This window comes from Fringilla coelebs (genome assembly GCF_963513975.1).
Source record: "Fringilla coelebs genome assembly, chromosome: 6".
Lineage (NCBI taxonomy): Eukaryota > Metazoa > Chordata > Aves > Passeriformes > Fringillidae > Fringilla > Fringilla coelebs.
In genome coordinates this window covers 23381750-23408621 of record NC_140034.1, presented here as the reverse complement: position 1 = coordinate 23408621, position 26872 = coordinate 23381750, and the positions used below count along the sequence as shown (strand labels likewise).

Genomic DNA, 26872 nt, shown 5'->3' with positions numbered 1-26872 from the left:
AAAACTCCCTCTCTCCTCACATACTGATGACTAACCTGTGTCTCAAAGCCTGAGGGAGCACATCTAATCTGGTTAGTGTTACTGCTGTTGTTTATTCATATTAAGCACATTACTCTTACTAAGCTATTTGTACTAAGTCTCCCGAGAGAATGCTGCAGGTTAATAATACATATGTAAATCCAACTTCCTTTCATGCATTTTAAATGTGTTGCCTGGTGGAAAACAAAAGGGCAAGGGGGATGGTGCAACAGGGACATGTGCAGAACCAGCAGATGCTTTCTAGACGCTCACTTCTCACACACTCCGGTTTGGGGATTAGAAGCACAGCAAGGGACTCTACCGGCCAACTTGTTCGCTAGATTAAGAGGTCTGCTGAACAAAAATAAAAAGGTAAAACCAAAACAACAAACCCAGACCACTGTGAGTCAAACTGCGCGGTTTCAGGAGAGCTGAAGTTGGCCGCTGTTAAAGGGAGCTACCGGTCCCCCTCTGGTGGCCACAGCCGCACTCAGGGTCTGCCCGCACCCCAGGGGCGACTGTCCCTGCACCGAGGGGACACCCGAGCATCCCAGGGCCCGGCAGCACGGCCCGGCTAGGAAAGCCGCTGGGCAGCAAGGCTTCAGAGCACGGAGCTGAGCCAGGGAGCGCGGCACACCAGCATGTCATGGAAGTCTTCTAAACCCGAAAAGATTCATTAGAAGAACAGCCAGCAGCTGCCCAATCCCTCCACCCTGACAGCCCTGTCTATAAGGAAGCCCACGGTTTTTAACAGCAATACTGTGTAGCAGGAGCTCCTCTCTTGAAACAGGGCCCCATTGTGCATGGGGCTATGCAACATCTGGACACAGAGAGTCCATAGGCTCTTCAGGACGGGGAATAAGATGGAGAGAAAGAACAGAAGATAGGCAGGAAATGAGTGAGCAGAAGGAAATAAGACAGCAGCGGTCAGCACAGAAGACAGCAGTCAGAGATGCTCTCAATGGGTGAGCACAAAGGCAACCATTCAATGTCCTACTAAAAGACACCAGGGCAACATTTTTCGCCTGTAATTTTCAGTTTTAACAATGTAGACAATTGCTACCAGTGTATTGAATGTTGTTCCCCATATAAAAGGGCCTAGGAGAGGGAAGGCTGAATAGCCCTGCTGACTGCTCTAGTCACAGACAAGAAGAGGCTGCCAATTTTCCTTAAGTGGTGGTCTGAGTCTTTTCCACACCAGCAATAAAGTCCCCTGCAAATCTGAGATAGCTTCTATTCAGCAAGCCACTTCTTCAGACAAACCTGAAACCCCCACAGCTACTTACATCCTCCTCCAAGAGGACTGCAGGGAATTTTATATCCTTGCATTTCTTCACCCACTGCTGTAAAAGCAGCACTATCTTATCTCAAGGCAACCTCACACTTCAGCTGCTGGAACACAAGAAAGCCCCAAACAGCTGTTCCTTCTGGTAAGAGCTGAGATTTCTAAAATTACTCAGAAAATTGCATGGGTTTACAGGCCTTCAGTATTGTGTTATCACAAATCCCTAAAATAAGGGGCTGGTATGGGCCAACGTACTCACAGCTTAGCAGAAAACTGCCTCAAGAGGGTGAGAAGAATTTGGTTTTGGCCATGCAGAGTCACTCCCCCCAAAACCATTCAAACTCACTCTAGTCTTCACGTGCCTCAGAGAAAACTCTGGAACACTCTTAGGCCAATTCCAGTTTCTCCATCCCAGTTTCTCCATACATTGCAAGAGCTTCACTTCCTTTGCCTGTATTCACTGCAGCTTTGTACCAAGGCAGAGAGGCTTGGCTCTCAGCCTCACTCCCCACTTCCAACCCTGCGTGCAACTGCCCACGCCTCAACACACTTTGTAGCACTCCATTCCTGCAGAAGGGTAGCTGGAAAATGCTCATCGGGAATTTTGGGTGAACTTCAGCTACAGCTGTTTTGCTTTACTGCAAAGAAGTTACAGCAAATTATGTCTAAAAATGAACATGTTCATGCAGTAACACCTCCTCTCCTACAATCAAGTTTCATGCTCTGGAAAGCAGAGATTAGTGTCTCTCACACATTCAAGGAGAAAACCAAAGAGTTTAAGAGGAAGATTCTAAATCTTAGATTCTGCACGGTACAGCTTGATGCCAAGACAGGCTGAGGTTCTGATCAGCTTAGCTGTTTCCCATAAGTGTTTCCCTTTTAGAGGTTCTCTAATCAAACATTCAAACTCTTTCTGTGCTCATGTGCCAGGTCAGTCAGACACAAGATGGTAGCAGAATAGCTCAAACCATACAAAATGTAGTAATTCACTATGGGAACCAGGAATTACAGCTTGGTTCAGCTGACCAACTCAGCCATTACACTATGAAAGAACAGATCTAATCCAAATCAAGCATCATTTCCCAATTTTCTTATTTAGGTATCTGAAGAAATTCATTTTTTGTAGTTCCACACCTGAAGCAAAGAAAGTAGAACAGATGAACTGAATGTACAAAAATCCATTTTTCCAAGCAGCACATCATGATACACCTCAGGGCAAGTGGCTGTCTACAGAATCAAGGAGTCAAAGATATCAATTCTTTGCTATTGCTGAATATACAAGCTGGGGCATGTAGGATTCCAGCACGAAGTGCATGGGCATGATTTCTCTCAGAGTCCCAACTCCATGCCAAGTGCCAGGATAAATGGAGGCTGTGGAGTCAGCAACAGGGCACTGTCACCACTCCAAGAAATCACAAGAAACTGGAGATCAGGATGGACAATGTGAGCAGCCAGATGATATCATGCATCCTGTAAAGAGAAGCTGAAACTTTAGAACTTACTTCATGCTGAAGTAATCCAGCATGCTGAGCTCTCTCCTTCACACCCAAACAGGGAGTTTCTGAAAACTCCAGGTTCAACTTGGCCCCCTTCTTATGAATTGTACTGGTCATGGCATGTAAAGGCATGTCCACATGGCTTGCTGTGTATCAGTTTGCTGGAAAAGTCACCCACCTTTTATTACCCTGGCCCCAACTCCAGCAGCTCTACTCACAACCTCTGCAATTTTCAGGGGGCACTGGAACTTCAGTTTCTGTATTCATAATGTCAGCACTGTTTTATGAAACCTCCCTCATCTGAGCATTAGACAATTCTATTGCCACAGGAGCTTTTAAGTAATACCATGACCCAACACAGTGGGTCCCTAAGGACTGCATGCACCATTCACTCTTCTTTAGACAGTGCTTATGGCCTGAAAGCCAGAATCAGCACTAGATGCTGGTTTCACATGTGAGAACATCCACCTAATTACATGGTGGAACACACACAGCCAGCCACACACTCTGCTGGCTGAGGACAGGCTAAATCTTGTACAGCCCAGGAAACAGTGTTTCATCATTTTACAGGCAGAAATGCTAATAGACACAGAATCATCTTGCAGAATCATCTCAAGTTTTAAAGTTATGATTTTAATCCTTAAGGTATAAAGGACTCAAAAGCCCCCTTTTCTCCTTGCTTCACCTAATCTCAACAGTACAGTGAAGCACAAGCTCTTCAAGTACCTGAAGCTCAGTCAGGTAATATACAATGAGACAAAAAAAGTGATTGCACCAACTGCATTATTAATTTACATAAAAGAGTCCTTAAAATGCTTTCTAGCATTACTAGCTGCTTCACAGCATTTTCCAGCCTACCTGCAGTGAGGCCTCGCAGTAGGCTCCAAGACTCAGCCCAGAGTCCTGCCTCTTCCCCAAAGCTCACAGGTCCTGGCTTCAGTCAGTCATCCTGAAAGGCTGCAGGTAGAGAACCATACCCTCCCCCCTGCACCAGACTTCTGCTAGACATCTGAAGACCTGGAGAGGCCCCTTGCCCACAGACAGCACCAGTTTGATTCCCCCTGTAAAGCCCAGAAAGAATGCTGAGCTGAGAAGACATCATTTTTAAAATATTTTATTTATTATACAAACTATTTACAAAATCAGCTACTACAACCACAGGCTTCCAAATTTTGGCTGAACTCTGCCAGAAATTCACCAGAGGGAAGTAGGATTTGACCTGTATCATTGACAGCTCCTGGTTTCTATGCAACATGCAACATGGCCTGCAGGCACAGGCTGAAGCCAGGCCCCCTGCACCTCAAAGCAGCTTCAGGAAACACAGAACCTGTCTAAGATGGTATCAGGATCCTAATGATCTCTACAGAAGAGTCTCTATTAAGTGGCAATAAATAAGGAGTAAAAAAGGGAAGTAATGAGCCTCTGCTGGAAGTAACATACAGTATAGGTGACCAAAGCACATCCCCATTGCCAGCGCTAAGGGCACCATTAAAAGTGACTGTACTGGGAAAGGATGATAAAGGGAGAGAAAAGTTTAGAAATATTGTGGTGGAACTCAGGAACATGGGCCAGCCTAGGGGCCTGTGCACACAGAGGGGATGGGTTTAGTTGACTAAGAGTACCCATCCCAGTTCTGACTGCACTTGTGTTAAGAAGGAAGTCCTTGGCATCTTCACAGCTGCTGGGAAGTGCTGGGTGCCGGCTGCAATGAAACGAGAAGCATTTAGGAGCTCTTTCCAGTAGAAGTCCACTCAGTGGTCAGCATCCTCAGAATAAAAAAAGGCCAGCTCAAGAGAAGAAGGGAGAAGATTCCTGAGGGAGATGTCACTGTCAGAGCTGGCCCATAGCTACAGGACTGAAAACATCCTCAACGAGGTGAGGCTACAATATGGGAAAAACACCAAGCCATGCCTCCCAACAAAGTGGAGTTAAGCTGAGCACCACCACCTCCTCTCAGTCCCCTGGGAAAGCACTGAAGCGGTGGCATGGTGGACACAGGAGCTGTAACTCTACTGACCATGGAAGCCACCTGCAGTATAAATAAAATGGTACCATACTCTCCACCCAAAAAAGGTCAGAACCTTGCAGAATGCAGCCTGCACTAAAAAAGGGAGAACAGCCACTACTAATGTGATCTGTCAGAGCACAACAGTGGCAACTATCAAGCTGGCAGCCTCGCAGCACCTCGGTGCCAGCGAGGGAATGATTTCACAAGGCAAAGAAATCCCCCTGAGTAGTCTCAATGTTCAGCTGACTGGTTTTTGGCACCAAAATGGCTTTTTTTCTGTACAGAAGTAACACACTCAGCCCAAGAATGACTAAGGTGCTTTCTTAAAAACATTTTATAGATGTAGAATATTTCCCACAAATTCCCAGTCAATTCAACTAAGCTATATATGAAAAGCACACACAGCTGACTTAAAATATCCATACTGTGCTCAAGTCTGACCGGATCAGCCTGAGGACAGCAGAAGGGGACTGAAGAGGATGACGTGACATTTTATCCAATGCAGTGCTCTAAAATTAGCTCAGGGATGCCAGTCTGAGAATCCATTCTGGAAGACATCCAGCAATTCCATAATCCAGTGAAAGCTTACATTGCAGGTAGTAGCAATGCATTTCTCCCACCATGACTCCTGCATGCCTTTGACTTACTTATAGACTGTAGAAAGCAAAGATCTTGAATCCTCCTTCACTGAAGAACTCATGAAGGTTCCCAGATTCCCCTTCCCTTTACTTCCCTTGGAAAGGCTGAATGGAATACCAACTACAACAGACATCACAAGCTTACCTCTCATTCTGGTCTATCCACTCCTTTCCCCACAAGCCAGAGAATGGTGGGTGCAAGCTGTTGAGTGACCACTTAAGTGAAATTCTAGTTAACATTTTGAGCTGGAAAGCTAACATCACTGAATGGAACATGTGGAAAGGAAAGACGAAGAAAGATGGTGAGAAGGTTGAAAGGGCAGAAATCTAGCTGCTCTCCAGGCACCAGCAACTCCCTGGACACTCTGCCTGAAATGCAGTAGAGAAAGAGAAGCCTCAGGCTGCTGCATGATAGAGGTAGAAGCCAAGATCCTGTGGGATGCTGGGGTGGAGGTACCATGTTCTGCCCAGTACCATCATCCCAACAACAAATGCAAGCACAGTGCACACTGTAGCTGCTTATTGATCTGCCACTGTTAGCACATAGCATACATACCCTGAAGGTGAATGTGGGACGGGCACTGGTGCTCAGCATTGAGGGATCACACTCATGCCCATACTCTCTCTCCTGAGGAAGGGAAAAGAAGGCAAGGGCATGGAATAGCTTACTGTGCAACATCAACTGTCAGAAACATTCAATGGAGGAGAAACTCCTCTTCCAGTTAGTTTGCAGAAGCTAATTACCAGCCACTGCTGGAGAAGGGTGCTTCTGCTGCCAGACCCTGGTGGAGGTAGTACAGGATCACTATCAGGGCCAGCACTTGTGCTCCAATTAGATTGTTTTCCTCTTTGGGTTACTCCCTCCAGTGTACTGCCCTTTTTTCTCTGTGGCACAGGCAAGAACAGCATCCAGAGCAAGATGGAGAAGGAGAACCAGAAACCCTTCTGGGTCAGGTGCTGAAAGGATGGACAACTCTATTCCCCTCATGAATCATAGTGAGATATCAGGGAGCATCACTGGGGGAGTTGAGCCAGGGTAAAGGAAGCTACTAAGACTTCCTATGAGCCAAGGCTTCCAGCAGAGCTCCATGCTGGTCTTCCCTCTTCCTCCTAAAGAACTACAGTAAAGGCAGCTCAGCAGACCTCCTGCACCTCAATGTAACTTCTGCTTATGAACTTCCTCTTCTCACATCTTGCGTGGAAATCAAGTGCAATATCTCCTTGACAAATGCACCAGTCCTTTTGCTTTTTCACATTGAACCAAAGGGAGAATGAGGAAAAGGGAAAAAATGAGCTCTTGATGACATATTTGGGATACAGAAAGGCCACATGACATCTTCTGGATGACAAATTCCTTTACATGGAGTCTTTGCTCTGCCTCCACTGCCCAAGTGAAGGGAAGGAGAACAAGCAGAGGATTGAACTTGGGTCTTGCCACAAAGAGCTGAGAGGCTAAATGGTCCCCTGGGAAAGGGGAAATCACAGCATGCCAAATCCCTCACAACCCTCGCTGATAGCTAGCTGCAGCATCTTGTGCACTTCTTCATAGGAGTCATAAGTAGGGAGGCACAGCTGGTTAAAACTGTAAAAAAAAAGAAAAATTACATTCAGACTAGGTCTGAGAGGGAATCACCCCCATAAGCTGCCTTTAGATGGATTGACACAAGCATCACACACATTACACTGTTTGCCCACCACAACTGGCTGGTGTCATTCCCAAAAGCACAAGGAAGAAAGTCCTACCACCCCAGGATACTTGCCAAGTGTGGGCTGTCGGCAAAGTACTGTGAGTTGGAGCTGCAATGATCTGGAAAGATGGACAGAGTGCAGCAAACCCTCCTGGGGGCAGCTGGGAGGAACCAGTAGTGAACTGCAAAAGCCTGGCCAGCTCTTCCTGTGTGAAACTGGAAACCACAGTCCAAAACCACCTCATGACCTGTTACAAACCAGGAAAGGTAAAGACAGGTCAGCCAAGGAAATCGAGCAAGCACATCAGCAACTTACAAGAATACCAGTCAATTGCAGTCACAAGCAAGTGTTCTATTAAGTTAGACTTGATTTGTTTTACCAGGGTGACACATAGAGGCAAGTATTACATAGTTCCTAATCAGTTAAGAGGTGTCCCACACTACTATCTCCCACCAATCCTTTCCCTTAAAGCACAAAGGCTTCTTCTGCTTCTGCTCTCCCCACAGAGATTTTATTTCTAGAAATACCTGCATAGGCAATGAGGTAGGTTTACAACACAGCAAGCGCACATCCTTCTTGCACTGTGTTAACTTTTTAGGTTTTCACATCATCTGGTACTTCTGCAGGCAAGTGGAACCATCCCAGTGTTTACAGATTGAAAATACAAGTTTCTATCTGTTTTTGTCTGGGGTGTTTTGGCAGCTTCCATTATTTTTCTAAACAAAGCTGCTACTATTCCCATACCCCTCCCACTGGGAAATGCAGAAAGGGATGAGAACCATTAGAGGGTACAAATTTAGGCTACTACATCAGTAGTACCACAGCACTGAACTCCAAACACTACATGTGGGTTGCAAGCATGTTTTTCAAGCATCTCTTAGAGATAAGTATATCACCATGAACATCTTTGGTAGCAGTAATTCCCACCAACTCCTCCTGACTCCCTGCTGAACTGTTCTTAATTAGAGCTGTGGTGGATTTTTTTAAAGAGACCACTGCTGACAATTTAACTTGCTGGTATCTGATTAAGCATCGTCTTTAGTCAGTCAGACGGGATCTCTCTAGGGGGAAACATTATATCACAATGTGTACAGTCCTACCTGACCCCTAAATTTTTCAGTTTGTCCTTCTGAAAAACTAAATTCCAACCAATTCTGCTGTATTTGGAATAACTGGTTTCAACAAGAAGGAAGGAGAAACCCTTTCATTTACCTTCTCACGGAAGTGCCAAGATCCTCCTACCACTACAGCATGTGCCTTGAAGTCACAGACACTGATATCTCCAGTACCACACATAAGCAGCTGAAAGGCAAGAGACTGCAGTGAGAAAGTCAGGAGCCCAGGAAACAAGGCAACAGCTACTGTGCAAATTGCAGATGTTTAAAGTCCTCATACAAGAAACATTTTAGTTTTTTCCCACATCCAGAAAGAACTCAATTTGTCAGACAGGAAGGGAAGTAAATGTAGAGCTGCTTAGGGAGGCAGCAATTACCTCAAGCTCATTCTCATCAAAAATAGCCAGGAGGTTCTCAGGAACTAATTCATTAAGACCTGGAAGAGAAGAGCAGCATGTGGTATGCCCTGGGACATAAAGGCAGAGAGGAGGAGGGAGCAGGCAGCATGTTACCTTTCAGGAAGTGATCCACCTCCTCTCTAACCTGATTCGCCAGCCTGTACTGTGCAAGCAGATTTAGGTACAAAATTTTGTTTTCATTGGTCACTGGTACTTGAGCCCCTCCTGCCACTAGTTCTACCACCTGAAAACAGAACACTTGACATGAGTGTGACTAGTAGCATTCCCCAAACCTGAACTTCCATCCACAAAGAAACCAAGAAAGGAGTTACTTCCCAGAGTTCTTGGTCCCCCACTGCTGCAGGTAGTAGGGGTTAAACCTTCCCACTTTCAGGAATTGCTTCCCTCACCTTCTCCAGCTGTCCTGTTTTGCTATACTTCTCTTCAGCAAACACCAGATCCATCTCACTCACATCATTGTTCAGTATGAAGCACACTTTGGATTTATAGAATTCTGGGTCATCCGTTTCAAAATACTGTGTGAAAGAATAAGAAAGCAGGGACATAGAAGGAAGAGCAAAAAAACCCTTACATTGTTAGCCAGAATTCTGGGTCTGCTACTACACCAACATTCAACTTCTGCCCAGACCAAGACAGGCTTCAGACGGGGCTGGGCAGCTTTACCTTGTAATGCATGCGAAGTCCTATGATCTGAGCCAGGAAGGAGCGGGTGAAGCGAGCCCGAACCAGCTGTTTGTAAGCCCCTCCCAGAGATGACTCATACAGACACTTCCCCACCAGGCGCCCCGCAAACTCATAGACTTTGAGTCGTAAATACGTGGGACGCCCTGGGTTTGGGTGCACCTGCAGAGATACAGCAAAGTGAAATATCCAGCTACCAGACTGGCCAGCACAAATAGCAAATATGGGACCATTTCAACTCACTGCAGCTCTCAATCTGGCCAAGGAGCTTTCGTGTAATGTCCTCAAAGCCAAGCATTAGAAATAAAATGCCTAAGCCTCTGTAGGAAGAACCTGAAATGTTTCACATGCACGGGAAAGAAGCTGTATGAGAGCAGAAATGGATTCTGAAATATTCAGACCCAACAAAACCTCTAAACACTTTGATGTCACCTCCTCTTGCCTAAAAATCCAGCCTTTCCTGCTGACTTGCCACCCTTTACTGCTCATCCAGCCAGTTCTTTGACACATCAGTGGGTTAAGATCATTAAGCAAAGCTTTGATGAAGGCAATCTAAAGAAGAGCAAGGTAGCACACCACTTAACAGCAGCATTGTTTAGCCATCAATGGTCACATTTCTGTGCATTCAGCATAGGAACTACAGACTCACCAAGGCCTGGTTGTTATCACTAAAGCGGGTAAACAGTTGACTGGTGGTATCAAATAATGCCTTACAAATGAGCTCAAACCACTCTCTGCGTGGGCCTCCCCAGTCCAGAGCTACAAAATAAAACAAGCTTGGTCATCCAAACTGGGTCATCAGTTCAAGAGTTGCATGCATGCTGCTCAGTATTACCCAACAGAAGAGTACATCACAATAAACAGCTCTGTAGCAACGTGGCAGTAAGCAGGGACTGCAAAACTATAGGTTCTTTTCCCAAACCTACTCCTAGTTGGTTTTTTTGTTTGGTTGGGGTGTTTTTAGGGTTAGAGGGGCAGGATTTACATAAGGCTTCAGGTCCCTATGTGAAGTAGCTCTAGAATAGCACCAGCAGGATAATTCACTAACATCTGCGAGAAAACCAAACGGCTGGAAAGCCACAAAAGAATGGACATACTACAAGAAACCAGAATTTCAGACTAAAACTACTCTGCCATCATTCATTTTGCTTCCTCTGCATATACATTCACAGGATAACTCACCTTCTTCATCCTGAAAAACCACTTCAAAGTTTTTGCTCCAGTCAGAAACAGAAAAATTTCGTGTTGCTTTAAATGACTGAAAAACAGAAGAAAATAGCAACAACCATTACTGCTTGGTACCCCATACCCAATATGCAGTGCTGCACATGTGAATGGGCAAAGACAAAACCCCAATAGGCTAGCACTTGAAAGTATAACAGTAGAAATTAGAAACACCTAGGTCTAATTCTTATCTGACAAAGCCACAGAAGCCAATTCCTCATTTTCTGTTATGAGACATTACCCACATAAAATACACCTCATCTTAAAACCAGTGTGAGGTCTTAGTACAGAAATATCACTCTCAAGGCTGCAGTAAAGTATTGTTTGAAGTATTAAAATGCCTGTGGGAAGGAGCAATTTCTGTAAAGCACTTTCAGCCCACGAATTAGATTTAAAATAGGAATCTTTCAAAGAACACTACAAAATAGCTTGAAGAGAATTACTGAGTTCATACTTAAAGCAAGTCACGATGCAAAAAAGTAATAAAATACCCCAAGTGTCTGAAATTTCCAGTTCCCTGATTCTGGACTCCAATTAAAGAAAATTTAAAAAGCTACATGGTAGTCTTCAGTCATACAGGTAGTTTTGGCTTAGTTTATCCTGAAACAGGTTGGAGCATCCTGCTACTCACACCTCTGGACTAAGCACATTCATTGTGCCTATTAACCTTGGTCAATAGAGCTTATTTTATTATCATCATCATCATTATGATGGCACTAGATTTATTTTTTCTTACTAGACTGTAACAATGCTCAAGACAGTGCAGGAATTTCCAAAATAACAGGAAAAAGTAGTCATGGAAATACTGTTTAGAAATGAAGTAATTTTGTCCAAGCTATTAACTGAAACATAATCTCATAAACACTGCAAGCTGGTACATGCAGAAAATATTCTGAAACACAAATTTACTGAGTATAAATCAAGGGAAATCCCAGCCACTCCTGTTTTCCTCAGAAATGTTCTTTCCATCTTTGCAACATTACTGTTGTGAGACACAGGGGGAAACAATAAGTCAGGATAACTGCCTCCCCAGCATACAAAGTATGCAGAATGTCACCTAAGAACTACATTATATGAATGACCAAGTTCTATTTTGGAAACACAACAGTTCAGGTCAGACGTGGTGAAGATTTTATTAAGGGACTCTACAGAATATTTTACCATCACTGTGGACCACCACTAGTAGCTTGTTTGATGCAAGAGTTTCATTGCATGCAGCTCAGGAACATCTGACTTGACAGCTTATCTTGCTGAATGGCTCTGTGCCAGAAAAACAGTAGATAAAGACTCAGGAGCTCTATGCTCTGCTCCCACACCTAGTCCAGGTAAACAGTCTCTCTCCAAGCCTCTAGTTCCAATGTAAAGTAGGGACAGAGTAGCATCAGTAGATTTCCTGCTTTTGCAGGCTATGAATCCTTTTACAGAATCACAGAATCACTCAGGTTGAAAAAAACCTCTAAGATCATCAATTCTAACCTTTGACTGGTGCCTACATTGTCAACTAGACCATGGCACTAAGTGTTACATCCAGGCATTTCTTGAACACTTCCAAGGATGGTGACTCCACTACCTCCCTGAGCAGTCCTTTCCTATGTTTAACAACTCCTTCTAAAGCTGCCTGCTGGCATCTGCCTTGAAACAGAGGGACTAACCATTTTCAGCACAGCTGCCCTAGCACATTCTAGTCTGGACTTCTTAGGCACTGAGAAGATTAAGAAGGATGGAGGAAGCACTGGCTAAGGTAAAATGACTCGTTCACTCACCGACTCCAGCAGGCAGTGGCGGCTGACCTTCAGCGTGACCTTCGAATGAGGTCTTTTCATGTGCACCTGACGCAGCTCTCGCTGAAAGAAGTTCACTTTGTCTTGGAAGGTTTCAGAGCCTCCTGAGAAGAGTGACAATTTGGGTGAGGCCTGAGATGTCAACACCTCAAACATCTACAGAGCACTCCTAAGATTAACTGCACAGATCAGCTTTACAGCCCCAAAGCGCATTTACCACAGCAAGGTTTAGAGACAGAACTCTAAAGGTAGTTTTGCAATTAATCTTGCTGGTATTGATACTCACAGGTGCACTTTCAAAGAGCCTGACAGAGAAGCCAAGCTGAAAAGGAACAGCTGCTGTGATGAAGTACATTCACTGGAAGCACTAATAGGAACAGAGCATGATAATCCAGGAACCAGAGTTCTCATCAGAAGTCATTCAGTGCCAGCAATCTTTATTCCCCAGGGAAACTAGCAGACCCAAGTGCTAACTTCCTGACTACTGTACCCACCTCACTGTCCCTTTACCTATGTTTTTATGCAGAGAGAGAATGAAAGTGGCTGCCAAGATGTTCCTCTCCTTGCAGCTGAGCTCCACAGGGGGTTGGATTCCATCATCCACCACCAGTGTCAGTAATTTGTGCACAGGATCAGGACCAAGGTATGAAAACTAGCAGCAAAAAGATGCAAGAAAGGGTAAACCCATCATGCAGAAGGCACAGTATGTTCAGTAGACAGAGCAACACCACCTGTGCTTTTAAGACTTTCTCTGCTCCCTGACGTGTATGCAGTTAACAGGAAAACTATTTCAAGCATCCAGACTCCATTTAGGAAGCTGCTTTAAACTTCACACACAATTCTGAGGGCTTCAATGGACATAATCACAGCATTTTAGGAAGGTTATGAGGAAAATAACCAAGAAAAATGCAAAGGAATCAAGATTTTTGCCTAGCACTGGGACAAAAGGCAGGAAAGAGTCCTAAGACTGGCACGTAGTCACAAATATTAGCAAAACTTATGCACTGAGAGGGGATTGCAGGGTTGAAATTTATGCACACAATGTTGTTCTGTGGGTGGAAGCCCTTCTCTTCAAAAGGAAAAAACTGACTGTGATTCACAAGGATGACAAGCTAACAACGTGGAGGTGCAGTGACAGGTACATGGAAAAAGGCTCACCTTTGTGCCAGGGCACACTCTAAAGGTGAAAAGGCGCCATGGAATGATCTTCAGGTAAAATTCTTTCACTGAGAATTGCTGAGTAACCACAAGGAAAAGAAAATGTTAAATGTCACACATCTGTTAAGGGGTATCCTTGAAACACATGAGGCAGAGGACAGATCTATAAGGCTAGACCTCCCTTCAACCCCAGGAACAGGCTTCTGCAGCATTTGGCACAATACTTGAGAAAAGCTTTACAGCTCCACAGAAGCAACTTGTCAGTAAGCCTTCACTGCGTGCATTTATGACGCATGTGGGACGCCAGCACGACACAGATTTTACAGCAGTAAGCTATTGTGCTCAGCAGAACGTCACCAGTCTAATTGGAAAGTAATCTTAAGTACACTTGAGAAGCTGAATTCAGGACAAGATTGTAATGCGCTGACAAAAAGGTCTTACCAAAAGTCACACCAACGGACTACTCCCACCACTCCCCAATTTTCATTATAATTTTAAACATCTTTTAAAAAGCACTTGCAATTGCTAAATTCATGAGATTTGCCTAAATTTACTCTCAGTGTATTTCTACTGGAACAACTGACTAACTGCACAACTTCTGTCTTCTGGAGAGCAAGTTAAGATGAAATTCTAGCATCTTTAGACAAAAGAAAATCACTTCCTGCACAAACCTTTCCTAGCTGCAATGACTGGAAAAACTGACCATCAGCATTTGTCCACAAACAAACCAAATATGAGCAGCAACTCTTTAAAATAGCAGCATGGCAACAGTTTTCTGCTGTTTCTATTTCTATACATGGAGACATCCAGGAATACAATTATGCAAGCCTTAGAATCACATTAACAATTTTGGCACCTAAAGGGAGCTTCTAACAGTACTCACTTCTGGTGATCTACTTTACCAGGTAATGCAACAGAAAAGAGTATGGAAGTCCAAAACAATACACCAAGGGTGAAAGGATGCTGAGCTCACAAGGACATAGCACTCAAAGTCAGTTCTTAGAGCCATGTGCAGCACAGATTTAGAAATCTCTAGCAGCTCCCTCCATCCTGGAACTGTTTCCCAGCCCTCTTTCTCCCCTTGGCAAGAAAGCAGTTCCTGGATCAGTCTTTCACTTTGGTATTTATCACTGCATTTTTCAGAATGCATTTGAAGAGAGAGATTAACAAAATGAATTTAAATGCATTTTTAGATTTAGAGGAATTTTCTTTCTAGTTTCTGAATGTTTTTAGGCAACAATAATTGAAAATGGTTACTGTTAACATATTCTTATTATAAGAGAACCCTCAGTTTCTCCTGTTTCTTCTACTTATGAATTTACTCTTTGTTCCCTAACCATTTTTTCCCTTTTTCTTTTCAGCAAAACATTCCAGAAACAGGACAAAGACATAAAATCTGAGAAGGTGAAATTCTCTTAAGTTTAAATTTACAGGTATCAGAAACTGAGAATAGGAATTGCAGGTCTGACCTGAGAAAAGCAATGGAAAGGCAAACAGAATATCTATTGAACAATCAGCAAGAAAATTTCCAGTAGGATTTGGATCAGACCTAGAAAGATCCTAAAATCTAAAAACACAACCCTAAAACTTCAAGTCCTAAAACACACTCCTAAAACATTCAAGGTTCATTTCAACATTATTCTCAGTCACAAGCTCCATGTTTGCCATAAGCAAACTTTTTTTTAACCACATCTGAGGCACCTGAATCTGGAGCTAAGATATAGAGCACAAGGAAGCTCTTCAGTTACAGCATACTTTAAACATGCACTCAAGTGCGACAACTTTCTGATACCTACCTTAGGTGACACATAGCAGTAGACTTTTTTAGGCTTCTTCACTTTCTCAGGGGTCTGGCTGTCAGATGGAGAATCTTCATCTTCATCCTCAATGGCAGTAGAGGGACGGCGCTGGGAGGAGCTCAGGTGCACTGGTGGAAGTTGCCACTGAGTGTTGGTGTAACTAGGAGCATCGTAAAGGTAAGCTTCAAAATAAATACTGACACCTGAGGTGGACACATTGCGTTCTACAATGTTCTTTTCATTCTCTGAGGGAAACAGATATGAAAGAGTTGTGTAAATCCTAATGGAAACAAGAATGAAAAAGAATGCACAGGCTACCACCAAATCAGTGACTTTGATGATAAAGAAAAGATTATACATCCAAAGAAAAGACCTGGTCAAGTGAAATTTTGATAAGGAGAACCCAGGAGTGGGATAAAAGATGGCTGTTTGTCTGTTAGTGACTGGTTGAAGAAAAAAGGCATAGAGAACCTCCCTTTCAGAGCATGAGCCTGAAGGTATAGCCACTTGACAGCCACACTGAAATCTGGCTGACCCCTGAAGAAACCAGGAATTATAGCATTGTAAATAAAATAAACCAAAAAACACATAGGTTACATGCAGTGTTCTTCCTCCATATAATTTAACATACAATACATGACTGGCTCAGATGCCAGCTACTAGCAATCAATAAAAATTGCCTAATTTCAGAGGTAAACCTCCTAAAATAGGGGAAAAACACTTGTTTTTATCTGCTGATGGATCAGAGAGTATCAGCTCACAGAGACCTCCCCTGTTAGAAGTAAATTCATTTACCTTAATATTTTTAAATGAATAAGCTTTCCTTTAGCAAGTAAGCATAGCCAGCCTGCAGGGAAGCCACAAATAGCTCTGCTACATGAGTGTGCAGAGCACATTGCAAGAGGACACCTGGATAACGAATACTGATCAGGTCTTGACTCACCACTTAGAACAATGATGTCAAAATCACCATTGCTTATGGGCTGGTTCTGGTAGGAGATGCAGGCATGGAAACAGCCCCTCGAGTGCAGGGTGAGTCGGAAGAACACCTCACAAGTCTGCCGATTGGACACCACAGACTTCTCAAACACCACATCAGAGCTCTCTTCTTCTTGAGGCCCCAGCTAAACAGAAAACAAATTAATCAAAGGAACTCTGCAGCTCATCTGATGTCAAGCAGCAAGGGGTGAGGTTGCACTCACCTCATGGATGGAGAGGCTGTAATTGTGCTCATCTATCAAGGACACAGAATTGCTGGTGGGATTGTCATACTCATCTCTGGGAGCTATCTGCAGAGTGTGCTGCTGCCCACAGGTCAGCACCAGAGTGGAGAAATGGCAGACAATTTTGGTTTTGGAGGGAACCACCATTCCTGAAGCAGACAACAATAGTTTAGAGTCAAATAAATTCCAAGATGAAGGTACAAAAAGCAAAAGAAAAGCAACCAGGGGCACAATACCCTTGAAAATGGATTAAATCTAAACACATTCTATGCCCCTACATTAAATAAGCAAAGTATCTGAGCACTGAAGTATATGGTGTAGTGCACACTGTGTGCCTTGGATCAGAGACTTAATACTAATAAAGCAAATTAAGTTACTAGTCCTCTAAAGAATGCTTTTCCACCATTCTAACTTTCTGCTCAGGAACTTGCTCCCACTAACTTTCTGCTCAGGAACTTGCTCACATACGAAATCTAAGCTAGCTGACACCTAAGAAAACCTGCAAATGCAGCTTACCAAACAAAATTTACTTGGGTTTAACCTAAGCTTCTTCTTTCTGAAGAGGTGTTTTAGCAAGCTTTGTATCTATTCACAAAGCAATGAATAGAGGTCCTTTCAATGACATGCACATGAAACATAAAAGAAGCCAAGTGGGGTCAAAAAAACAGAAGTAGAAGAAAATAAATTTTAGATGGATAAAAAGGAAATGTTTTTACTGAAGTGTGTAATCAAAGGTATCAACTGTTCCAGAAGCTTACAAGAATAGAGTAGGGTGTTCAGAAAAAAGAGGCAAATTACGACAGCATCTCCAACTCAGATACAAATAACTCAATACTTTCACAAAAGGCACTCTCTGACTACTAGATGGATTATGAAGAAGTCACTACAAAATGGAGAACGTGACAGAAGTGGATAGGGGTTTTAAGTAGCACTAATGACTTATTCTTTAAAGCAGTTTCTGTTTTGTTATGTACTGGTAGTCATAAGTATGGGTCTGTTGCTGGAATCCACACATGGCAGGAGGAAGACGGTGAAGGAAAACCCTTTCCCTGCCACCTACCTATTTTAGCTGGAAACACATTTACCTAAGGGCCTCCAAGACCTCCAAATCTACTTTGAATCATTACAGGGCCACTTGGATCTTACCTGGCTGAAAAACCTTGTAGTAGGGGCTGTAGGCCACATTCAAGCCACCGAGTTTTACAGTGATTTCGTATCTCCCAGCCCTGCGCACAGTGAAAGCCACTTTCACCACATTGGAATTGGGCTCTTGAAGAACTTCCTGGGTTACAGGAATATCAATTGCTAACTCCACATGGCAGATGTGAACTCGCAGCCCCACAGGCCGGTGAGCAGGGAAGGGTTGCCCATTTTTATAGAATAACTGCATAGGAAACAGAGAAGTCCAGGTCAGCAAAAATATACAGTGCAGAGAGGAAAACAAGTTGCCTTAGGAAAGGGCAAGTGCCTCAGCTCAGAAAAGGAAAAATAATTAATAGACAGCTCTGTCACACAGACTGTGTTCTCCAAAATGAACAAGGACAAGTGGGTATTGAACAGCCCCATTCTCTTTTGTGCTGGGGTTCAGATGCATGCCCTGAAAAGAACACGCCTCTAGGCATTTCCCATCTGCACTTGTAGCGCAATATTAGAGCAGAAATCATGAGAACGCACTAGCAAAAGGAAAAAAGTAAAGCCATACCCTTTCAGAGAAACAAGCAGATCTTGTTCATTTGTACAGCTAAGCTCTGAAAAAACTCTTACCAATTTGTTACAGAAAACAGTGTGATGAAGATACTGACCTTAAGAGCTGACCCAGTCTTTACTGCTAAGAAGCATCACAATGAAAACAACACCTTAGATAAAATCACAGGCAGCACAATCACCAAAGTGATCTCCTGGACAATTTCAGAAGGTAACCTCGACCACTAGCTCCTTACAAAGAAAGAATTACACCTTGAAACTCTATATGCATGGCTCTTCAAGAGCCAGCAGCTTGTTGGCCAGAGTCTGCTTACCATCTGTAATCAGCAGAATGCAGTCAGGAAAAAGTTACCATTATTCCCTGTTTTGAAGTAAGGGAGGGTGTGGGGCCCGAAGGCGTTTGCATCTTGACTGACATCAGGAGAAACTAGTGTATGCAAAGCTACTGTTAATGGATAAAGGGCCAGGCAAATGGCACACAAGCATGAAGTGGAACGGCTCATGAGTGTCAGCAAAGTGAAGAAAATAAATTTAAATAATAGGAACAGAACAAGTCCCTTTCCCCCAGCTTTTTTCACTGCCTGAACCCTGGAGTTAGACCTTCCCAAGAGGGATGGGTGTGGCAACCTAGCTGAACCTTTCTTGTTATTTTGATACTCTCCTGGATGGGAAGATGGGATAGAAAGATAGGCACATAAACCCAGCAAAACCTTTCAAGTTGCTCAAACTTTTTCCACATGGCTCCAAACTGTTCACTCAGCTTACTTCCCCTAGACTTGGCCTTTTGGGATTAGAGGGAAACAAGAGTCCTCGGCAGGCTTTTCAGGTCTGACAGAATAACAATCCATTTTGCAGGTAATGGGGAGTAGCCACAAAGCTTTACAGCTCTTGGGTTGGTAAAATGCCCATTCCCACACCCTCAACTTCAGCTGCACAACCAAAAGATAGCACCACCTTTGTTGAAGGCAAGGCTCAGCCTACTCACTTCCCAGTAAAGGAAGCAGCAGTCAGGACAAACCTGGGTCTACTCCGGCTCTTCAAAGGATTCTGAAGAGAGGGAGATTAGACTTTAAGAAGTGCAAACCTCAAATATACACTTACAGAGTTTTCCAACATTGTAACAGAGCAGAGGGCATAAACAGATAGCTTGCCCGTTACTTAATCCTCAGTTACATCTGGCTTAGCTCCAACAATAAAAAAAACATTTGAAGAGCCCACCCCTAACTGAGACCTCTGTTCCTGCCCACAAAGCTGCATGGAAACAAAGATATTGCCTTACATGCACTCGGAAGGCCATGCTATGGCCCACCTCATAGGGGTCCTTCCAATCCCAGGAGATCTTGCAGGACCGGGGATCCAGGTAGTTGCCTCGCACGTAGTCATAAATAGTTCGCTCCCCTCGGCGCTCCCGGTCCTCATGCTGAAGGAAGCTGACTATACGTGCGGCAAGCTCAAAGAGGAACTTAATGGTGAAGAAGAAAGCTACAACAGATACTGTGATCCCACCTGCAGCAGGGAGAGAACAAAGAGTGGTTGCAGAAGCCAAAGTGGCTGAGTCAGGCTCTAAAATCCCCTCTGCATCAGCCAAAGATGCCTTTCTGTTAATAGAATTCTACTCAAATGCAAATCAGGTATTTAAGGCAGATGCTATTGTGTGAACATTTATGGTTTGTGTTATGATATAAGTAAGGTTAGAAAACATCAAGTCTCTTAAAACTCTGCAAATGACCGCAAACAAAGGAAATAGTTAAAGGTGGTAGAGAGTCTCAGGTAAGGCTTGCAGACATCCCAACAGAGACATGGAATTCCCTTCAAGTTGCAAGCTAGAACTACAGAGATTCCTTTAAGGGAAACAGATAAGCAGACAACTTCTGCACATCACATTATGGCTGGATTAAGAAGCATCACAGAGGCAACAACCCTCCACTAGTTCTTGGAAGAAAAAGTAAGGGGATGGCTTAGGAACTAGGCTAACAAAATGACTTTAGGATCAAGAAGAATGGTCAAGAGGCAAGTCTGCCAGACGGAGGGCACAGTGTGGGGCGACAGTAACTTCATGTTTGTTAGGTAAACTCTGAACTAAAATTAAATCAAAGGTTTTTAAGAAACCCTTCTAAAGCCTATGGAGAGGTCATCAAATACAGTGGCAGCCTTTCCTTCACTTACCAATAATGTAAAACATCAGGTCCCTTCGGTGAGACACACAGCCGAGGATCACAGCTGCATCTAGAACACAAAATAGGCCAAGTCCAGTCCAGTGACTCCCTCACACACACTGGACTAAATTTAATCTATGGTTCCTCAGAAAAAATGCCTATTGATCACTTGTCTTCCTCTCCAAGGACATCCCTAAAGCATTGTTCCATAAGATTGAAATATGTGAATAGCACAACATGCTACAATTAACAGTCCTCCCTCCGCCACAGATTCCGATTCAGGGATCTATAAGAAGGACAACATATCATCCCTCTGAAAACAGTGAGAGGAGGCTCTGGGTAAGGCTCTTCAGGAAGGAGATATTTTTTGCAGGATCACCAACTCCAACAACAGTGGCCAAAGCCACTCATCCAAACTGTCACACCTACTTGCAAGCCATGAAGTTATCTTCTACTCTGATATGAAAGCATACATTACAGAGCCACCACCAAAATGGACAGAAGCTGAACCTTAGCCAGCAACCTTGGAAGAAAAAGCTATGGAATAAAAGAGATGCAGACAAGACCATCTCCATTTGTTCAGTACAAACAAAATCCTTCTAGAGCAGCAGTGAATCTATTTTTGCCCTGCAAGTCTACTACAGAACACATGAATGCAACTGGAAAAGAGTCCCCTTCTCACTTCTGCGAAGTGGAGCCTCTCTTCTGAAACTCTCACTGATCAACACAAAAGCTAAAACCTTTTGTTTGTACACCATTAAGTTCACAGCAATTTTAAGAGACACCAATCTAGACTCAAGTTTTCACTGAGGGGACTGCTAAACAAACATGTAGTAAAAATACCACACCCAGAACAACATGCTGTAGGGCTGATAAGACATAGCTGACAGATGGAACAAGAGCAGCAGCAAGGAACGTGGGTGACAATTAGACAAAGGATTTGGCATACAGTAATGCATACAATATAGCTCACCATGTCACCATTCAGTTAGTGAGAAGCTACATTGTGCATTCAAGCTGCTTTTTTTTTAAACAAACACAAAAGGGGAGTTATTCATCAGTCATCTCGACAGCAGCAATAACAGACATCAGCATGCAGAAAGCTTAAACCAGGTATTTCCGCCCAACAAAGCCATGACTTTCTAGCCCAGCAAATCCCCTTTGCTGGCCCCGGCACATAGTCCAGCCTTCCAACCAAAGAGCAATCACATACCTTTACACAAGTGCCCATGTTCTAAAAGCCAAAAAGAGGGTACCCATTCTTCAGCATCCTTCCGCTTTGTGCCCAGAACTGGGACAGACATCAGCAAGAAGAGGCCATAGAGAAGATTATCACAGAAAAAGTAACTCTTGGAACTTGCATCACAGAATCACTGCTGCAAAATAAGGACTTGAGCACAGCAGTTTCTTCCTCTTTGTAGAAAAAGAGTTGGAGTCCTGCAGTGCTGTTTCCTTTAGCCTGCAGTTTGCTAGCGTTCCTGGAAAAGCAAAAAAAGGAGAGAGAAACGTTAGATGTCTACATTGTGGATAAATCTAGCAAGCAGAAACACATGAGAGGTGCAAGATGCAAGAGCATCACTAGACATCAAATCCATGAGAGGTGCTATAAAAATACCACTGTTGATGAGGTGCAAAGCTTCGCCATATCCTCAACCTCTATCTGTCACAATCTCATTTCATTACATGACCCCTGAAACTAGCACATTCAAGATGGAACAAAGTACATCCTTGCTTCCAAAGGTTTCATGGAGATGGAAGCAAGAACTGGTAGCCTAAGAGGGATACAGAGAAACTGTCTCAGCAGCCAAGGATCAGGTTAGAAGAGTTAAAGCCCTGACAGAACTAAACCTTGCCAGGGATATCAAGGGCACCATGAAAACTTTCTATAGGTACACTGGTGATAAAGAAAGACTAGGGAAAACGTGTACCCTCTCCAGAAGGAAACAGAGACCTGGTTACCCAGGACAATGAGAAGGCTGAAGTACTCAACAACTTTTCTCCCTCAGTCTTTACCAGCAACTGCTCCAGTCACAGCAACCAAGTCACCGAAGACAAATGCAGGGACTGAGAGAATGAAGAACTGCCCACTGTACTGGAAGATCAGAGGGATTTTTTACAAGGCCATGTAATGATAGGACAAAGGGAAGGACTTCAAACTGAAAGAGGGTAGGTTTAGATTAGATATAAGGAAGAAATTCTTCAACATGAGTAGTGAAGAACCAGATCAGGTTGCCCAGAGAAATTGTGGCTGCCTCATCCTTGGAAGTGTTCACAACCAAGTTGCATGGGGCTTTGAACAACTTGGTCTAGTGGAAGGAATCCCTGCCCATGTCAGGGGAGTTGGAATCAAATGATTCCTTCTTTGAGGTTTCTTCCAAGCCAAACCATTCTATAATAAGGTAGCCCTTCAAGTCTTCATACCCAAGAAAATGCTATATACTATTCTCAAAACAATTTTGCCCTGATTTAAAGGGCTATTTTTAGTCAAGCCTCAAAAGAAAAGAAAAGAAAGTTGTTCAGAATTCTTGAAACACAAAACAAGCTAGATTTTGGGTTTGGTACTGTTGTTTTAGGTATTCAGGAAATTGAAATCCCTTATAAGGGATTTCAGCTTCAGCAGCACTATCCACAAAATTACAGTTTACTGTCAGGATTGAGATTAAAAAAATCAAAATTTAACAGCAAGGATTGACTCAGCCCACAAAAACCAGGACACATGCCAGAAGAAACACCACAGAGCCTACACAATCAGTATCTGCTCATTCAGAGCACAGATTACCTAAAGGAGTGAGAATGGAAAAAACAGAGCCAGGCTCACCAAGGCAGCTGTCTGTTAAGATAGTCACCTCTTCTGGGGATGTGATGTGCTCCTCCCACCTGCCATGCCACCACCTCAGCTGTCACTTCTTCCTTAGTTCCCTCTCCTCTGCCTTCCTCTTCAGATGGCTGTTATTTCCCCCCATGCCAATAATCATACACATCTGGCTGCCTTTGCACACTTTTACTAACCTTTCTAAAGCACATGAAAATCAACCAGTAAACCTGTGCAGAGCTTTTTCCTTGCGCTGCAGAAACAGCCAGATTTTCACATCTTTTCTTCACCCACACCTCAAGGAAAGTCCCACCCACTCATCTATTTTCCTCCTTCCTCTACTTTTCCTCACTGCAATAATATTGCAGTCCCCAGAGCATAAATTCTCATTCTCCTCCTAGGTGAAGCCTAGGAGTTATGACTTTTCGAAACTCATACATTTCTGTGTAAAGGACCACAGACCTAGCAATTTCCTTGGTATTTTAGTTATTTCACAGTACATACCCAAGATGCGCTGCAAATGACTGGCTGAAACTCTGTTCCAGCTTGGCCTGTCTGTGGAAGGTGTGTGACTGCTCCCCACACAGCTGGGGAATTTCAGAGAAACTTACCAATATTAGGAATCTACAAGATCTCCCTCCAGCATCTTCCAGAACCAGTCTCTTCACACCACAAAAAACCCACAAAGCTGCCTCTGTGGGTTCATCTACTCGAGCTATTTTTGCTTCACTCCACAAATCTTTTCCTTCTGTGAGACACACCACAGGTCACACAGCCTCTCTTTCAAGCACAGAAAGATCCATCATTTTAACTTCACAGTTTTTTAAGTCTATTGGAACCTGAATCTCTTGATCTAGTTTGCAGAATTTTTGAACTTGCTGCACACATCAGTTATCTCAGTTGTGTTAATTAATCAGCACAGCAACTTGTCATTTTATTATCCCTACATGATGTGGTAAAAAAGCCACCAACTCGGGGGGTCACCAAAGACAAAGTGGCTGTTATAAAATCAACTTCCTTCCAGCTTACTCACTGCCAGCAGCTTTAAGGGTGCTCTTGCAGCTGGAACACATTGAGGTAAAGAACATAGCTGCAAGTAGGTGGTATCCAAGATACACTGCCACTCACTTAGCAGAATGCAGATGTGAATTAAATCGGTATCTGTGCTAAGAACTGCTGGGTAAAAATCTGGGAAATAAATTCTGAAAAGTGGCAATATAAGGTGCCATCATAGCTAGGCTGGAAAAAAAAGGTGCTGAATTATCCAACAGGTCATAGTAATCTTGATCCAAGGACAGAGCAAGCAATGGTCTCCTGCCACCTGCAGGGAAAATGGGGATTTGAAAGCTTCACCTTCGTTTGACTCAAGGAGAGGTACTGGCATAATCAGGGTAGACAGCATGGAATCATAAAACAAACTGCATTAGTGCCATTGCTTCCTCAAGTCAGCAAGGAAGGGAAGTTCAGTAATGGGAATACATTTAGTTTGTGTTAGTGCTGCTGTTGAAGCCAGAGGAACACAGTGCAGAGCACCAGAAGGAAGCACAAGCGTAACACACACAAAAGGAACTGTGACATAGTAATGGCACACTCATGTGGCTACAGCTACAAAACCAGCTAGGGGCATGATACACAAATGTACTGAGCTTCTAGGGAATCTGCTGTGCCTCTTGATTTTATTTGGTGCACTGATAAATTGCCATTCTTCTCTTAACAACAAACCTTTAATTTTGTTTTAAAGCTTTTTTGCAGGTTAATACTACCTCATCCAATCAAGATAAGAGAACCATTTATCTCTGTGCAGAATCTCTCTCAATCCATGTGCACAAACATCCGCCACAAATGGCATGTCTGTCTCATGCCACGCACAGACGACTATTCTCTAGTAAAAGAGACAGTATTTTCTTATACTAAGGAAAGGCAGGCACAAACCAACAAACAGGAATGCCCGTGAGAACCTTTAAAATACATTCACAGAAAACCGAAAAGTCAGCACAAAAAGCACTAAGCAGGATCCAGTATCAGCTGTCAAGGACAAAAGCTGCATCAATGGTCAGTGTCTACACAAAGCAGTCATTCTCTTAGAAGGGACTGAATTTGTCATATGCATTTACATACAAGCTATATAAAACAGTGGCAACAGGAAAACAAACAAACAAAAAAGAGACTTCTGTCAAGCGCTTAAGTCTAAGGCCTTTTCATTGCAAATGAACCATCAGCAGTGCTGTCAGCTCCCCCTGTTCTCCTCAAACACAGCAAGCCAGCCAGATGGCAACTTTCAGGCCAGCCTCATCCTGACCCCAAATCTGCTTCCTGAGCCAGGACAAAATTCAGCCACTTGCCATGCTGCACCTCAGTGGGGAAAGCAGATCGTCCCTTTCCTCAATTATATCTCTTCCCAAACCACTGAGGGTCACTTGAACAGCATCATGTGAGCTCTACCAGCGGCATTTCCTCAACCAACAATTAAGCTAGGAATGATCACTCAGGTGGAAAGCTCAGCTGTGGTTCTCCTAATAAATACAGTTTTTATTTCAGTCTCATTTTCTTTCTCATTATCAGAGCATCAATCACAGTTCTACAGAGGTCACCACCCCTGAGAGAAAAAAATCCTGAGTGATTCCTCATTGGCTGCTTTTTCTGACCAGCACAGCAGATAAAAACGATTGTATTTGGAAGATACCAACAGCTACAAGATCTCACTAATCCCAGAAGCTTTCATGAAAAAGGCCTTTCTTTCTCCTTTCCCTGCACAGGGTGCAAGAAACCAAGTACCCCAGACCAGTCCGAGAACTTGGAGAACATTTCTGTTCTTGTGCAGAAAAGACATTTTGCAGACTACACCATTATGGCTGCATAAAGTACAGCTAAAATTATGCCCATTCGCTAAGACTTCTGATCACAAATATAGGTAAGATCTAAAGATAATGACAACCCGCTGCTTTTCATTCAGAAGTTCATGAGCTAGAACGTGACAACACCACTACCACGCTAACTCTTAAAAAAACCAAACCAGTCCAGCAAGCTCAAGTGAGTGGGCTGAAGACCTCCGTACCGTCCCGGCTCTGCTAAACAGAGAGCAAGAGGAGGACGAGGGCGATTGGTGTGCTGCGGCTCCCCCTCCAGCCCGCGGCAGCGGTGGGCTCGGCGGGGCCACCAATCTCCACGGCCCTTCCACAGGCGCCAGCTCGCCCCCACCTACCGGCGTGCCCCCGTACCCCGCAGCGCCGCGCAGACGGCCAGCCTAAGCCGAAGGGAAGAGCCGGAGGCCGCCGCCGGGCAGGCAGAGCCGGCCCTTCCCGCTCGCCGGGAGCCCCGGCCCCGCCGCGTCCCTCCCGGAGCCATCCCGAGCCGACTGCGCGGGGACCCCGCCGCGGCTGTACCAGGCCGACCGCGGGTGCCCCGGCCGGCAGCGGGGCCGTCACCCCGGGGACACCCGTCACGGCGGGGCGGCAGGGCTACGGCTGCAGCTCCCTCGCCCCGAGAGCCCGTTCCACGCGCCGGGACCCGAGGCGGCGGGGGGGGGGAACACGCTACCGCTGTTACCGTGGTCTCCGACGACAGCCGCAAACCCGCTGTCGCTGTCGCCGCCCCGCGCCGCCGCTGCCCGGCGCTGGCAGCCGGAGATGACGCGCTCCCGGGGCGGGGCCCAGTGACGCACCGGGG

The 26872-nt window shown here is 44.3% G+C and overlaps 1 protein-coding gene across 6 annotated transcripts; it reads right to left on the bottom strand.

The window, feature by feature from the left end:
• Window positions 1–3950: 3950 nt before the first annotated feature.
• AREL1 (apoptosis resistant E3 ubiquitin protein ligase 1) lies at window positions 3951–26816 on the bottom strand. Of its 6 annotated transcripts, XR_014616257.1 has the most exons (22): window positions 26753–26810; window positions 21608–21872; window positions 20405–20464; window positions 19518–19744; window positions 17681–17918; window positions 16514–16683; window positions 16255–16435; window positions 15309–15556; window positions 13513–13590; window positions 12865–13006; window positions 12337–12458; window positions 10532–10607; window positions 9999–10108; window positions 9332–9511; window positions 9058–9183; window positions 8762–8891; window positions 8627–8685; window positions 8347–8436; window positions 7206–7381; window positions 6190–7027; window positions 6002–6073; window positions 3951–5814 (listed from the first exon to the last, which is right to left on the bottom strand). XR_014616257.1 is itself a non-coding variant. In XM_084208396.1 (20 exons), exons 2-20 carry the CDS (start codon window positions 21696–21698, stop codon window positions 6925–6927), a joined length of 2607 nt encoding a protein of 868 aa, XP_084064522.1. In that variant the 5' UTR covers window positions 21699–21872; window positions 26744–26816; the 3' UTR covers window positions 3951–6924. The 6 variants fall into 6 exon arrangements, 3 of the variants coding, with proteins under 3 accessions (XP_084064522.1, XP_084064521.1, XP_084064523.1); XR_014616255.1 differs by having other exon boundaries at window positions 6002–7027; XR_014616256.1 differs by having other exon boundaries at window positions 3951–6073.
• Window positions 26817–26872: the final 56 nt, after the last annotated feature.

Bases quoted from the DNA above. Each gene is read 5' to 3' on its own strand.
- AREL1 (XM_084208396.1), bottom strand. From the start codon at position 21,698: ATGTCTGTCCCAGTTCTGGGCACAAAGCGGAAGGATGCTGAAGAATGG. The intron at 20,465-21,607 runs GTATGTGATTGC...TTTGTGTTCTAG, and splicing joins ACATGGGCACTTGTGTAAAG to ATGCAGCTGTGATCCTCGGC. The intron at 10,608-12,336 runs GTGAGTGAACGA...TCTGTTTTTCAG, and splicing joins GCCACTGCCTGCTGGAGTCG to TCATTTAAAGCAACACGAAA.